Below are 16,125 nucleotides of genomic sequence, written 5' to 3'. Positions count from 1 at the left end.
TTTCTAGCAAATATGTTCATGCCCAAAGTGCATTCCATTAATACTATATTAAAAAATAAATTTTATTTTAATTTAAATGTTATATTACATGATCTCTTAAAAAATATTTTAATTATATAGCTTAATTAAAAATTATATTTGAAATTATTTATTGAATCAGTTGAATTGTTTTGGTAGCAAAATAATTGGAAAATAATATATATATGAGAAAGATAGGCTCCATGGAGATTTTTAGAGATAAGACAACTCTATAAGCAATGATTACTTCAGAATTGGGCTTTACTCTTGATATTCTCTTGACTCCTGTACTTCATGCATGCATAAAAGCAATTTTTATCTTTGATTTCTATTTCTTAGAATTTTAAACATTCTTTGAATTATCTTAAAATTCAAACATGTGAGTTAATATTGATGAAAGCCAATGTACAATTGAGATGTTTTTTTTAATTGAAATGATAGAATTACAGATAGGTAGGATCACATGCCACTTTTTAAATTGCAGTATGAATTAAGGAGAAGGATAGAAATATAAATATGCTTAAATTCTCAAAAATTTAATAATATATTTTAGGTTTCTTTTGATGCTTTAGTTGTATTTGTTGAAGGGTTTCAAGTCAAAAGCAACCTATTGCTTGTTTAGTGAAAATTTTAATGAAGCTATGCAGAAATACTTAACTATGACAACAAGTTCTATACAGTTGTGCAAGCTCTTTGATATTTGTAACATTATCTATTTATTAAAGATTTTGCACTATATTTTGATCATTATGCACTTAAATATCTAAATTTACTTAAGAAACTATAGGACATATATGCACTAAGTTGGTCTAATATATATGAGATTATATATAATTTCTTTTGAAGCACTACGTTGGGTTTAAAAATAAGGATGTTATGTATCAAGTAGAGTTGCTATTATTTTACATAAGATCAAAGTAATTGCTTTTTATTATATCACAAGTGATTATGTTACTTGTAAGAACTACATTTAATACTAAGTTATCAATGCTTGAGAAGAGATTTATGATTATGGGTGAACATCTTATGATAACTAGTCTATGCGCCCTTGATTCATCCTTAAGAGGTTTTTTTATTTTGTATTTTTTTTATAGTTGCATGATTTAAACATGGTGAGGCCTGCAATGGTGGTGAGGCCTGCAATGCTTTATGGTGCCGAATGTTGGCCATTAAAAGAGAAGCATAATACTAAGTTAAGTGTGGCAGAGATGAGAATGCTCAGGTGGATGAGTGGCTTTACCCTTAGAGATAGGATACGAAATGAGCATATATGTGAAAAGGTTGGAGTAGCTCCAGTAGAAGATAAGATTAGAGAGAGTCACCCTAGATGGTTTGGTCAACATAAATTGGCAACCTTCCGATGACCCTGTTAGGAAAGTAGATGTATTAAATTTAACTTATGTTAAGAAAGGTAGAGGCAGATCTAAAAAGACTTGATTAGAAAATATTAGAAATGATCTTTCTCTATTAGATTTAAACGAGAATTTGACTTTTAATAGGACACAATGGAGAAAAATGATTCATTTAGCCGACCACACGTAGTGGGATAAAGGCTTGATGTTGTTGTTGTTGCATGATCTGAACTAAAGGTTTTCTTATTTTGTAATTAGTAAAGTAAGTCATTTTTGTAGAGAGAAAATGATGGCTATGACAAAGTGTGTGTGTGTGTGTGTGTATTATTAGGTGAAGTTAAAAAATGTAGTATGAATAACATCACAATGTAGAGTGTTATACATCTATGAAGAAAATGAAATTACTATAGTATTACGTTCTTATGGCTCTCATGTTATGATTGCTATAAGCAAAATATGATTCTATATTTGTTGTGTTGAATTGATTTTCTAAAATGCCTGATTTTATTTCATATAATAAGATTGTTGATGTCTTATATACAGCTTAATAATATGTTAAGGAGGAGGTTAAATTATATGTTTTATATGAAACTATTTTATATGATAGTGATGTGAACTTTATGCATTATTCAGCTACAATTTGATGGGAAAACTGAAGTGGTTAATAGAGATTTAGGTTATAGATTTTGATTTTGTATCAGCATTCATGCATCTATTTAGGATTTCATATTGACTATAATTGAGTTTGCATATATCTCACCTATTAATAAATGTATATGCTTGAGGTCATTCGAAATAGTCATGGGATTTCAAGATCTAATTGAAATTCCTATTAAATTTAGGCCTAGTGAATTTGCAATCATTTGCATAATATATGCATGATTTGCCTGAAAATATTCACGGAAAATTGATTGTTAATTATGAAAATTATAAGTGTAACGTAGATGTGAGCTTGGATATATAAGATTCAAATAAAGTGATAAGGCATTTGTTTGTGCAAAACGTGAATGGTTTTCCACAAGAACTTAAAAAATTAACTTCTAGAAAAATGAACCATTCTAAAGTCATACAAGTTTGAGACATTTAATCACTAAATCAAGTGTTTTTTTAATAGATTTTTGGTTGGACGGACAAGTACTTCAAGTTTTCTCCGTAAATAACTGGAAGCATAGATATTTTGAGAGAGGCTATCTAATAAGTTTGAGTTTTGATTTGATTATTTATTTTTCTTCAACTCCCTTTAACTCTATTTTGTTTGCTAAACATTTATTTGTTTTGCATGCATTTGATTAATTTTCAAACTTGATAGCGTCAAGATTTTTTGCAGTTATGTGACTTTCATTCAATTGTATGTTCTTTTGTTTTACGAATTTTTGCTAGTTTTTTTTTAAAGCTATTAAATTATCATCTTCATGAATTTCTTCGTATTTTTAGTTTTCAGCTAAGATAGTGAAATATTGACTAAATTAAGAGTTGTTATTTATGAAGTTTTTAATGTTCATGTGATTTTGTGCATCTTAGCATTAGCAAGCCTGGACCATATGAAGGCCTACATTAGTTGTTACCAAGAACTGGAAACTAAAACCTAATGTAGCTCTTGAAAGTAAATGAATGAATTAGACAGCATTAAAAGTATTTAAATAGTGGTGCCATTGATGGCGTTGATTTGTACTTGTTTCAATGAATTTATATTCATATACAAAAACTCTTATTGTTCTATATGTTTTTCCTTTTTATAATTAAAATTTGGTATGGTTTTTCGAATCACCCGCTCACAACATTCTTGGTTCTTTTTTTCCCTTTCTTTTTCTTGTTTTCATTTCTTCTTTTTTTACTCTTCCTATTCAAACTGATTATTTTCCGCAGATCTTGAAACTTTCAGCATGCAAGTGCCTAGAGGATTCTTCTTTGGATGCTCTTTATAATGGAGGTGCACTACCTGCCCTTCGCGAGCTGGATTTGTCTTATTCTTCCATTGGCCAGGCTGCCATTGTTGATCTTCTTGCTTACTGTAGAAATTTAGTCAATGTGAATCTGAATGGATGTGCATGTTTGCATAAACTTGCTTGGGGTTCTACTGAATTCCAGTCAACTGGTATGAAGATTGGTCCTACATTATCAAATTTGCTTCCTCTGGGAAATGGTGACATATCATGCAATAAGTCGGACCATCTTTTGGAGTTTCTCAACTGTACCGGCTGCCCATATCTTAAGAAAGTTGTAATACCGTCAACGGCTTGTTGCTTCCGTTTAACAAAGTTAAATCTGAACCTATCAGCAAATCTAAAAGAGGTTGATCTAGCATGTCCCAATCTCAGCAGTCTCAACTTGAGGTCAGATATAGCCTTTGTTTGGGACGGCTTTCTTACTTCTTCATAAAGCAATTTTTAGTACAAAAATTAAAATTTTTATACTAAAAAGCTGCTTTAAGAAGCAGAAAGAAAGCTTTCCTATTTCTTTAGTTATCTTCCATCAAATAACCTACGTTTTTTCAAAATCTGCTATTGTCTCAAGTTTTTCTACTTTTTGCATCATTCAGCAACTGCAGCTCACTTGAGATTTTGAAGCTTGATTGCCCGCGTTTAACCAATCTCCAACTTTCGGTAAGTTCCTATCCCCACATACTCTTAACCGTCCTACCTTTGTCTTTTAAAATTCTCAGCCAAATATCAAAATACCCGGCAAAACTTTATTATGTTTTTCACTTTTGTCAAATTTTCGACGTTTCCCTTTGTGCCACATGAAAAATGCAAGGATTCTGTGGCTTAAAAAAAGACATCTTTTTGTTGTAGTCATGGATGTTCTCACTTGTCATTTGCAAGAGATGTACCTTGCTGTATGCTTTTTGCTGATGATATTCTTCTTGCTGATAAGACTAGAGAGGGAGTTGAAGGTAAACTTGAATTATGGAGGTCAACCTTAGAGTCTAAAGATTTTCGCTTGAGTAGATCTAAAATTGAATATATGGAGTATAATTTTAGTAGTGATAGACCTAGTTAGGGGATTGTGACTTTGGGCGATCAAGTCATAAGAGTACACATTTTAGATATCTTGGATCTATTCTTCAGAATGATGGTGAAATAGATGGGATATTATTAACAGAATTCAAGTTGGATGTTTGAAGTGGAGGAATGCATCGGGCTTGTTGAGTGATAGAAAAGTACCTCTCAAACTTAAGGAAATTTTCTATAAGATGGTGGTGAGACCTGCAATGCTTTATGCTGCCTAATGTTGGCCATTAAAAGAGAAGCATAATACTAAGTTAGGTGTTGCAGAGATGAGGATGCTCAGGAGGATGAGTGGGTTTACTCTTAGAAATAGGATACAAAATGAACATATACGTGAAAAGGTTGGAGTAGCGCCAGCACAAGATAATATTAGAGAGAGTCGCCTTAGATGGTTTTGTCACATAAAACGGCGGCCTTCCGATGACCCGGTTAGGAAAGTAGGGGTATCATATTTGACTTATGTTACGAAAAGTAAGAGGTAGACCTAAAATGACTTGGTTATAAAATATTAAAAATGATATTTCTTTATCAGATTTAAACCAGAATTTGACTATGAACATGACACAATGGAGAAAAATGATTCATGTAGCCGACCCCACGTAGGCCGACAAAGGCTTGATGTTATTATTGTTGTCGTATTAGCTTTATAAATTAATAAGATTTGAATGTCATGAATGTATTTCCACCTAAAAATCCAGGCATGTAGCATGCTATCAGAAGCAGCAGTGGAAGCTGCTATATCAGGATGCTGCATCTCGGAGCCACCTAATGTCCACTCTTCCACAAGGGTGAGATTGCTCCAAAGAATAACTGGAACTTAATATGTGGCTTTATCTTCCTGGAAACTTTGCCACCGTTAGATCAATCCTTCTGTCTGAAGCTGTTTGTTAATTTTTTTTTGAACTCCTTATTCTGGATGTATATTTATTTCTTCACTTGAACAGATACTATGTGTGTCAGGCTAGCTTATCTGGACTTATCAGCATATAGTTTGCAGCTCTCTACATCTATATTTTAAGCTTTTATTTGAGTTAATTTTTTTCATGGTTTGCTTATTATAAGGAGTGCTATAACATAGTTACTGGTGGTTGTGCTTGTAAGTAGAGGCCAGATTCTGATGTTTGTCTTGTACTTAGCCTTATTTGTCTGTTGTATTGGCTATATATAGTGCAGAAGTGATGTGCATAGTTGTTCACTGTTTTATTTGTCTGTTTTTTTAAGTTATATTTTGATTTGTTAACTAAGGCTCGTTTGAGACGGCTTTCTTATTGCTTCATAAGACAACTTTTTTGTATAAAATTTAAAATTTTTGAACTAAGAAGCTGTTTTAAGTAGTAAGAAAGCCATCCCAAATGAAGTTTAATGTTTCGTTTGAGACAGCTTTTATACTGATGGCTTTCTTTATTAGATTTAACTAAGAATTTGACTTTTAATTGAAAATAATGGTGAAAAAGGATTCATATAGTCAACCCCGCGTAGTGGGACAAAGGCTTGATGTTGTTGTTGTTTCTTTTGGGATTGTTTTTTTTTTTTTCTTCTTCTTAAAATAATTTTTTAATTAAAAATTAAATTTTTTGTACTAAAAAATTGCTTTAAGCAGTAAGAGAGACATTCCAAATGGAGTAATTATTGTGTATGGACATCGAATGTGTCCAAAGATCAATAACAAAGTGTCACATGACTACGGCCCTTGGTACCGTGCTTTGTACAGCACTTGGTACTGCATTCGGTACACTCGTTATTGCTCGGTATTCTGTCCGGACAGAATACTTTTTTCTCCCAAACGAGGCCTAAGCTTATGATTTTCTCTTAAATTCTTTCATATTCTAGTATTCTATATAAGCATGTAATTGGGGGTAAATGATGTGCAGTGTGCCTCATAAATCCATGTTGGCACTGAGAGGAAGTTCATTAAAATCACTCTTTATTCTGCTTAATTTTTTTTTTTTTTTTTTCAGATTATTCTAAAACAATTTATATAAAGATAAGTTTAAAAATTATTAGATTTATTTTAAGAATAATCTGAATATATATATAAATAAGTTTGAAAATTATTAGATTTATTTTAAAAGTAATGCAATATATATAATTAATGTATTATGTTAATATCTAAGCAAATTAAATGATTTTCTTTTTTCTTATAGTTCTATGCCTATCGATCACCATAGCATCTTGTCAATTTTCTTAGAACAAGGCATGGAAGGTTTCTTTGAAGAACCTCATGCAATTTTTTGGGGGATTATGTGCTAATATTTTGTGCATTGAATATACTTTCTATTAATCATTTTGACTAAAAAAATGCAATAATTTTCTTATAAAATGTTTGCAGCTAAAAACAATTAATGTCTCTAAATTTTGATATGTTATAATTATTTTTTAATTTTGCTTGAATTTTTTTTTAAAACTGGAAAAATCATAACAAATAATGCAGAAAGTATGTTCAAAACTCAAATTTTAATTTAATTGATTATTTAGCAGAAATATAGCCTGTTTGATTCAGCTTGAAATTTGTTAGATGAATGATAATATGTAAATCTACAATATTTTATTTTGCATTTTAAACCTTTTTTTTTTTTGCGAGAATTTGGGAGAGAGTATGTTTGAATTAAATTTGTTAATTATCTCAAAAGTTAAAAGATTAGGAGAAATTTATTTATTTAGTGTGCAATCTTATGACTATATAGTGTGCTGGTAACTAGGGTTTTGCTTGGCATAATTTTTTTGTTGTCAATTTTTAGAATAGTTATTTTTTAAACTAACCAAAAAAAAAAAAAAGTCTTTATAAAGTTGTATAAATAAATTTTAAATGTTATGTGTGCAAATCCTCCTAAAACATTATAAAGTGTAACAAGTACAGCAGCTTGCTAAATTGTTTGCCTAGTAAAGCTTACCTGGAGCTTTAAAATTTCCTTCTAGCTTCGTTTGAGATATTTTTCTTGTAGGGTAATGTTATCAACTTCATGCTTTGCCTAATTGTGAGAAAGTTTTAGGCAATTCAAGTTTATTTAAGCTACACTGAAATATATGATCTTGTGCTCATATTGAGCACATGAATGAGTTCACATACATGCAAAGAAAATAATAAATTTCGTCAATAAAAGTTAAAACAAAAAAAGAAAAGAACTTCAATAAATAAACTGGGAAAAATTCGGACTTGCTGTACGGATAAATTATTCAGTGCAGAGGCTGGACGTAGCTCTACGTCTGGAGGCGAATCAGGTGCAGCCAAGTCAGCGGTACCGAGCCATGGTTCCGAGGGGTACCAAGCAGTACCGAGCCGCGGTAGCGAGCGAAGGGGTGATGTGGTGCATTCTGGTTGATCTCTGGACAATATTCGGCGCCCGCACAGAATAATTAAGCGCAACTATGAGGTTTTGAAATAACATTTACATAAGGGATCTACATATCACGTTAATGGTGTAAAAGAACTAAAGTTTAGTTCATTTTCTTAAGAATCTCACAAAAGATTCTAAGGATTTAAGAGGTTCCAAGAAATGCTATAATTAAGAAGCTTATAAGTGTTCGAAGAAATGTACCATGTGGATGAAACTAAGGCTTTGTTTGGGACGGTTTTCTTGTTGCTTCTTAAAGAAATTTCTTAACATAAAAATTAAAATTTTTGCTTTAAAAAGCAAAAAGAAAGTTGTCCCAAACGAAGCCTAAAAGCTTTTAAAGGATTGCTTCCAACTTTTTCAATTCTGGATCTAATTCTTCAGACTTCTTTTCCTCAGTTGGTAAATAAGGAACTCTGTATGAATCAGCAATGGCCTTCCCTTTATCTAGCACTGAAGCTGGTACTGTTTGCAGGAGGCTACAATGATAAAGACCTCCATTGCTTAGTAGATGTCTTCTTATGATCTCTACATTCTCAAGTAAAATTTTTTCAATGAAATTACCTATCCAAGGATTCCAATGCAACATTGATTTTAATTTTCATGGATTTTATAGTGGCCGTTGGATCATTCCTTAATGCATGCAACAGAAGCGAATCAAGATCCTCCAAGGCTCTGTAAGAGAACAAAAGCTAAGAAGAGGAACTATGTTGAATTTAACATTAAATTAAGAATCCATTGCACCATTCAGGATTTATTTGAGGCAACTTTTTCGTCGTTTTGTTTTTCAAACAAGTTTATAATCTTTTCTTTTGGAACGGGGGTATCTACCCGCTGCCACTCACAAGGGAGCACTTGTCAGCATAACTAATCCCTCGGCGAAACCTAGTGAGGCCACCCACCGGCATCAGACCCACACTTGCTTTGCCCCACTGAAGAGGCGAGACCGTAGTGGAATGGATTCGAACCCGGGATGGGGGTAACAACAATAAGAAAATTTTTATCTGATTTTTTAAAAAGTAAAAAATTATAATAATCTTTTAAAAAATTGTTTTTCTTACAACTTCACGACTACTTTTACAACTAGATGTGGCCATCACAAACTCTTAAACTCAAATTTATACTAAAGTGATGAAAATAAATACCTCAAACATCGGTCAACAGCATCAGAAGCTGCTTTGCCTTTGCCATCATCATCAGCATATTGCGCCACCTAAAATTGATAATTTTTTCATGAGGTAGGTGGAAAATGGAGATACCCCATGCATACAACTAATTATAGTAATTATTTGAATGAATATGTGCACAGCTAGCTTATGGCGTGAAAGATTAATAAAACTAAAAGTTTATCAAATAAGTTCTTAAATATAGGTTTCACAACAGTAATTCTTTCTTGATTTTCTAATTTAACATAACATATTTCAGTCAAGATTTGAAGTAGGAAACTTTGAACACAGAAGTATTGCTTTCTTGCTCGACAAGAAACTTCAATCGGTGCCTATTTTATGAGGGGTTTGTTTTTTTGTTTTGAAGGGTGAATCATAATTCATTTTCTTTGGATTTTACTGTTATCGCGAATTGTTCTATAAGAGAGTTAGTATCAAAATGGTCTTTTGAATTTTTATGAAGGATCAAAATGATTTTCAATTATATTAAAGGATATGTTGATCCCTCAAGTCTTTAAAAAGGAATCAAAATAGTCCTGTGATTGGACTATTTTGATTCCTCTTTAAAAAGTTGAGGGACCAAAGTAGACTTTTAATAAATTTGATGATCATTTTGGTCTTTCATAAAGAGCTAAGGGATCATTTTGATCCTTTTCTAGCATTAAATAATGCCAAGCTAAGGCAATCTTAATGCTAGTATTCATAACAACATTCTTAAGGCGCAAACATAACCAAAATTATGGAAAAATTCCAATAAAAAGCCACAACAATAAGATTATGTGTTTATGCTATGCCAAAACTATAGTAATATAAGGAAAAAAATGTTAATCTTATTGGATTAGTACCAAAACTATTGTCTAAAGCTTGTTAGGACGAATAGAAAATCCAAACTATAGGTAAACAAATAAAGATTTAAAACAAATGATTAGTTATTGAACAAGTACCCAACCATAACTCTTTGAAACCATTTTTCTATCCAGCAAAGAATATCATATATGGAAATGTAATAGCTCAACTTATTGACAAGTAATAAGCAACTAAGGAGCAAAGTTATGTCAAACATAAAAGGTTACGGCTTTCGAGATTGCATTGTCAGTTTTCAGAAGACATATTTGCAACATATTGAGGTGGTAATACTGTCAGCAACATTAAAAGATCTATGGACTCACAGCTCTAATATTTACTCGAAGAGATGCAGCTGGACCAGAACGCAGTAAAGATCTACTTATATCATACTTCGGTTGCTCAGCATCCAAAGAATCCTCTGTACAAAAAGACCCATTATGAGGCACATTTGCACATAATATAAGGTTCTATTTATTCGGGGATTTTTACTAAGAAGAAGTTAATGTGGATTTCATTAGGGGAAAGTAGCAATAACAACAGCACTAGACGTACAACCAACAACAAGATGGCATGAAATATTTTAACAAAAAATTTTGAGGAATATAAGAATCGTGAGCAAAATTATTGTGCTTGTGCTTCTAGGCACTTTAAAATAATTTATAATGAGCGAATGGAAGCTAAGAGCCTGAAGTAATAGCCTTCCAATTATATGTGACAAATTTCTTATTGTAAGTATGTAGTAGAAAATATGTTGATGCCTTGTGCCAACACTTGTGCCTCTAGTATTCAATCATGAAATTTTATGGAAATGGAATAAAGGATAAATCATGCAAAAATGCTTTTCTTATAACCGTTATCAAATTTACACAAGAAATGGAAGTAGTCAGTTTGTTGATGGTGTCACCAACCTATACCATTTTGTTGGTCCAACTAATTTATTCATACTGGATGTTAGTCAGACCAGACGATGGAGTTGTCCATATGGTGATTAAATAGTTACCTTAGCTGATGGAGTCAACCAACTAGTGTAAATAGTTGCCCTCCAAAATGGAGTCAAGTAGCCTAAATGATGTTTATTCTGGCTAAAGGTGAGCGCTAGGTTGGTCTAGTAATTCAGGTCATTTCAAGTTTCATCAAAAGAATTAAAAGCCTTGCCCAAAGCTGATTAGATAGGATCAAGAGTTTGGGTATGAGATCAAGCTTTAAGGTGAAGTCGGATCAACCTCACACACACGTAACTAATTCCGTTGGTTTGACAGTTTGAAATTGGGATATTTTGGCTCAAACTAACCCAAGAACACTATTTATTCAATTCAAAAAAACCTTTGAGACAACATAAACCTTTGTGGCAAGGCTATTACTTCAGTCCAAAAATTTATTAGGTCAGCTTGTTCGGGTCTAGCTGATCACCTATCCCTAGCTATAGTTGCTCCCAACCTTCATGTAGTTAACTGACAAATTAGAAGTGGTTAGCCCATTTAACCCAAGTAAGAGTTGATGTTGCAATTGACATATTTGCAATGTGATCTAGTCAACTTAGCAACATGATAAGCCCATTGTAGTTTCTTGTGACCCTATTGATGCAGCACCAAGTTAAAAACCAAGAACAATGTCACAACTAAAATCTGCATCAGGATTTGGGTCATTCATCATGCACAACTCTCCATGCAAACCTCTAGAAAAACCCATAATCTCTTTAAATTATGTGAATAATAAAGAAATTTAAAGTCTCTTAATGGGTAGGAGGGTCATACTAATAAAAGAAGTTAAAATCTTCATAAATTGTATTTTCAGAACCATTATACTCGACTTATTTAGCCTTTTTTTTTGTTTTTCAAAGCTTTAAAATTTATTTTATTTCTCCGATTTCTTTCTTTTATATAGGATAAGTCATCAATTTATGTAATAATATTTAATTCGCTCCTTAAACTTCTCAGATTTATCAAGGCTTGCAAAAGTTCTATAAATAAGGCTTTGTATAGCACTTTTGATTTATTGAATAAAAAATATTTTTGCTTGTGTGAATTTTGTGTGAAAATGTTTGGTAACCACTCTACTCTCCAGTGAAGAAAGTGGTCGATCCTCTGGTTTTTTTGTTAGTCTTTACTTTTTTTTAGCCATTTCTTCTCTTTCCCAACACAATTATCATCTCCTCTACCTAACCTCAAACTTAGTTTCTCTCAAATCCAAAACACATCAAACCCCTTCAAAACTCTCCTAAATATTTGGTCACATCCCCAATAACTTCCCAAGGGCTCAACTCCCAATAACTCTAATACCCTAGCCAAAAGTCCTATATAAAGAGGCAATTTTTGTTGTGAGCAAGTAAATTAAAATATCATAATTCCTTAACTATTGATTCAAAATCCATAAAAAACATCATCATCAATTTACTAACATTTCAAACATTTGATCTGGACTTCCTCCTCATTTTCCTCAAAGAAAAGTTGTCTATTGATAGATTAGAAGTTTAAGTATCAAATATGTCCAAACCCTAAATACTCATTTCACTGTCACCCAAAAAACCCTTCCACCACCACCCTCAAGTAACACCAATCAAGTTGTTGCTGGAGTGTTTGCAGCCTCCTTATCCAGCAAAGAAGTTGTGATGCACATGGATAGGTTCGGATTTGATGAGTTGTCTCTCCTCAATGAAGTGATGCATCTTGACATTTGTAAACTCCTTGAAGTCATTATGGTATCTCATGCATCCTTAACATCTAATGTCATCAGAACATTAAAATTTCAAAACCGTGTCAACACCAAATTCTGACATTTTTTTGACATTGACGCTCGACGCTAGCAATTTCTACACCCACAATCACACCGACGTGCCATTTGAACATCTCATCTTTGTCTACTACCTTTATAACATCAATGACCGACATCATCTTGACATCAATGTCTGATGTCAATTACACAACAATGATGCTCGACTGTTGAGAGCATTGTTGTCTCTTCTCTCGATGCCTAACACGACAACACTTGACTCTCCACATCCTAAAATTAATCATTTTAAGCACAAATCATATTTAAATTACTTATTATTTTTCAATTATTCTTAATATTTTGCTTATTCAATTTTTATACACCATTTTCAAGATATAAAAATTAACATATAGTGTCCAAATCATGTCTTTATCCTATATTTTCAAGGGAAAAGGGGTTATTAAACACTCATTATCCCCTAAAGGAGTGTTTGCAGCCTCCTTATCCAGCAAAGAAGTGGTTAGCCACAAAGATAGATTCGAATTTGGTGAATTGTCTCTCCTTGATGAAGTGGCGCATCTTGACATTTGTAAACTCCTTGCAGTTGTTATGGTATCTCATGCATCCTTAAATATGAGTCCATGTGAACCCATGTAACATATTAAGGCCTAATGCTATATAGGATTGACAAGGGTGGGCTAAAACCTAGATAAAATAGGCATGTAGGCTAAACCTTTGGTTGTTTAGCATAATTGGGCCAATCTAAGTCAGTTGAGTAACATGTTAGAGAGCATCATGGGGTAATGCTATTAAAGAGGCTCTTGAACTAAGTCCCAAATCCTACCTCGAAAAATTAAAGAGACCGTACATGTCAATTCCTTTATGGTAAAGGATGCATTGAAACCTACAACACTATTCCAAGCTTTCAATAATGAGCAAAGATGTGAAAAAATAAAAGAAGATAATTATTAACTTGGTAAACTCTTTTAATATATGCAGATTGATGTTCTCTTTGATGATATAATATCTCGGAGAATTTAGGTTGTCATTGATATCTACCAGCAAGATATTCTCCATTAATGTTTCAAAAATATTTGTGACAGATGCATGTAAATAGTTTTTTCCTCTGGAGTTTTTTTCCGGAAAAGAAAATCAGAAATACTGTCATTACCCAAATCTTTGAACTGTTCTTCAGTCAATAAAACGGCAGGTACATATGCCTCCAATGGTTCAAGCTTTTTCCTGGTATAAAATACAAGCATAGAGAACATAGTTTCATAAGCTATACTAAGCAAATAGTTAAATGATACACTGCTATGGTATTAACACTATTTATAATATACACTTCCAAATCTTTGAACTGTTCATGCTATTAGAAGATAGAAATTACTGAGGTTTTGCAGTAAAATTTCCAAGAAAAAAAAAATCAGACGAAGTAATTTCTCATGGAAATTTGGCAATTAGCTAATTTTAGATAAGATTTAAGGCAATGAGGCATTCTCCCTCATTTTCATCACTGTTTCTTAACCCCCAGCTTCAGAACGTATTGATTGATGCTTGGCAAGCACATTGTATATTTCTTTACACAACCTAAGGTTATCCAGCAAAAAAAGCTGCTTGTGCAGAGAAAGGTTAGCAAATGCAGTACAAATAACAGTTAACCATCACCAGACTTTAATCCACACAAGATTCCCCTAAAAAATAAAAATAACAAACAATATACTCCATTATTTACTGCATTTTCTGCAGAAGATAACAAAAGGAAATATAATATTCATTTTTGGAGGATTCTTTCAGTCTAAAAGAAAGACATTTTTGGTTTAGTATTCTCTAGATAACAAATTATGTTATTCATAATAAAATTATCTATCAAGTATAGTATATTTGGTTCAGATGTTAATAAAATAATGAAATGTTTGTAAATTTTTCTTTTTGACATTATATATTTTATTCATTAAATTTGACCAAGAACTAGCTATCATCAAAATAAAACTTAACTTACATCTATAGTATTATTATTTAAAGATTACACAATCAAATAGCTTACATTTTGTAATGACATAATAGTCCATAACATATGCAAATGAATTAAACAACTTAGTGAAAATATTGCAATTAACCAGATAGACAGAAATTGTACGCACCTCTTAACATACTTGTCGAAAGGGCTACCTGCAGCTGCACCTGTAAAGAAGGACAAAGCCAGCAGAGAACATTACCAAGAATTAATTTAGACTGTCTTTAGATTCTAAGAATTTGAATGAAAAGAAATGAAAAAAAAAACAAGGGTTTAAAATTTAAAGCAATGGTTGAAGATTCAAAATCAAGCCGTAAACTGTTGAGATTTCTTTTCATTCAAAGCAGGGGGAAGATATACTACTTTTAGAGGAAACGGAAAGGCAGTGGAGGAAAAGGACGGCTAGCGCGGCGGAACGCCGGCCAACAGGAGGTGGCCTCCGGCTGGTGGACAGTGAGGAATGTGATGGTGACGAGCAGATCACTACGAGGCGGCAATGACTTCGTATCAAGCAAAGATTTTGAGAGGCAAAGTGACGGAGGGTTCTGCCATGGGAGAGAGCTCGCGCGCTTTGAAGGGCTGAAGCCATGCGAGTCCCTGGCTTCGACGCGGAATACACTGTGGGATAGAATTATCCGCGCTAACATACGAAGTTCGGGTTAAAAATACGAGAAAATGAGAAATTAGGGAGACTTGCATCATATTAGGAAAATTTACATACACACCACTCTATTTTATGTTATTTACATATTTAACATTCAAAATAATAATATTACATATCTACCACCCATATAATAAATATGGATGCATGAAATAAAATATTAAAATTTATAGGGTGGTATAAGTGGTAGGAATGAAATATAGTTTTGTTATATTTGATATCAAAGTTGTATGTGAGTGATAGACTTGTAATATTAATCTTTTAAGTATTAGATATATAAATAGCATGAAATAAAGTGGAATGTATGTAAATCCTCCATATTAATATTACAATTATACCACCCAAATTTCTAATTTACCTCAAATCTACCACTCCGTCTCCCGCAAGCTCACCACGTCTTCTTCCCATCGAAATCCCCCCTTCGCGTGCTACGGCTTTAACTTCCCGCGAGCTATGTACCGGACATCTCCTCACAATATAAAATCTACCTTGTCGTGAACTCCTCGTCACACCAAGCATGCTCTGTTCTAGAGCATCCTCGTCACACCGACCTGCATTTTGCTTCATGCAAGATTGATCTACATACACTAAATTTGCATAAGAAATTCTTTCATCATACATTAATTACACTCATCAACTTAACTTGTTCTTACAATGAAATTCTAAAGTTACATACCACCATAGTTGTTCCAGATCATCTGATGGAAACAACATAGAAAATCATCAATTTAAAATAGTTCAAAAAATAACAGCTAAACTGATAATAGAAGCTTCTTCAAGTGAGATTCCATCTCACAACATAGAATATGTCATGAAGAAGTTAATGATTGCAAATGGCATCATATAACAACAACATTGTTGTACAAGCACAAATGCACGCAACTGCACTTTGGGAATTATAGACCATGAGGTGCGAACTCTAACTGATTTAACGCAACTGAGAGCACACAATAGAACTCACATTCCTTCCAAGATGCGAACTCTAGCTTCATTCCATATGCGAGCTCACCTTCTTC

The 16,125-nt window shown here is 32.8% G+C and overlaps 2 protein-coding genes across 3 annotated transcripts in view; one reads left to right on the top strand and one right to left on the bottom strand.

The window, feature by feature from the left end:
* Positions 1–5,573, top strand: part of LOC110112469 (F-box/LRR-repeat protein 15) — a 53,561-nt gene extending 47,988 nt beyond the window's left edge. For both annotated transcript variants that reach the window (XM_020844709.2, XM_020844710.2), the window contains exons 14-16: positions 3,237–3,703; positions 3,910–3,973; positions 5,077–5,573. In XM_020844709.2, the coding sequence (XP_020700368.1) occupies positions 3,237–3,703; positions 3,910–3,973; positions 5,077–5,199 (654 nt within the window). In that variant the 3' untranslated portion in view covers positions 5,200–5,573. The remainder of the gene's footprint in view (positions 1–3,236; positions 3,704–3,909; positions 3,974–5,076) is intronic.
* A 2,153-nt stretch (positions 5,574–7,726) lies between these two features.
* Positions 7,727–15,100, bottom strand: LOC110112467. The gene is made up of 7 exons (XM_020844707.2): positions 14,812–15,100; positions 14,576–14,615; positions 13,603–13,673; positions 10,046–10,140; positions 8,856–8,923; positions 8,275–8,385; positions 7,727–8,189 (listed from the first exon to the last, which is right to left on the bottom strand). Exons 1-7 carry the CDS (start codon positions 15,035–15,037, stop codon positions 8,048–8,050), a joined length of 753 nt encoding a protein of 250 aa, XP_020700366.1. The 5' UTR covers positions 15,038–15,100; the 3' UTR covers positions 7,727–8,047.
* Between the last annotated feature and the right edge of the window lie 1,025 nt (positions 15,101–16,125).

The sequence above is a fragment of the Dendrobium catenatum genome, unplaced genomic scaffold, assembly GCF_001605985.2.
Source record: "Dendrobium catenatum unplaced genomic scaffold, ASM160598v2 fragScaff_scaffold_621, whole genome shotgun sequence".
NCBI classification, from domain to species: Eukaryota; Viridiplantae; Streptophyta; class Magnoliopsida; order Asparagales; family Orchidaceae; genus Dendrobium; species Dendrobium catenatum.
Note: the sequence above shows the minus strand (reverse complement) of the source record. Positions and strands in the feature narration are given on the sequence as shown.

Bases quoted from the DNA above. Each gene is read 5' to 3' on its own strand.
- LOC110112467 (XM_020844707.2), bottom strand. From the start codon at position 15,037: ATGGCTTCAGCCCTTCAAAGCGCGCGAGCTCTCTCCCATGGCAGAACC. The intron at 10,141-13,602 runs GTAATGACAGTA...CTTTTTGTACAG, and splicing joins AGAACAGTTCAAAGATTTGG to AGGATTCTTTGGATGCTGAG. The intron at 8,190-8,274 runs GTAATTTCATTG...TTATCATTGTAG, and splicing joins GCATTGGAATCCTTGGATAG to CCTCCTGCAAACAGTACCAG.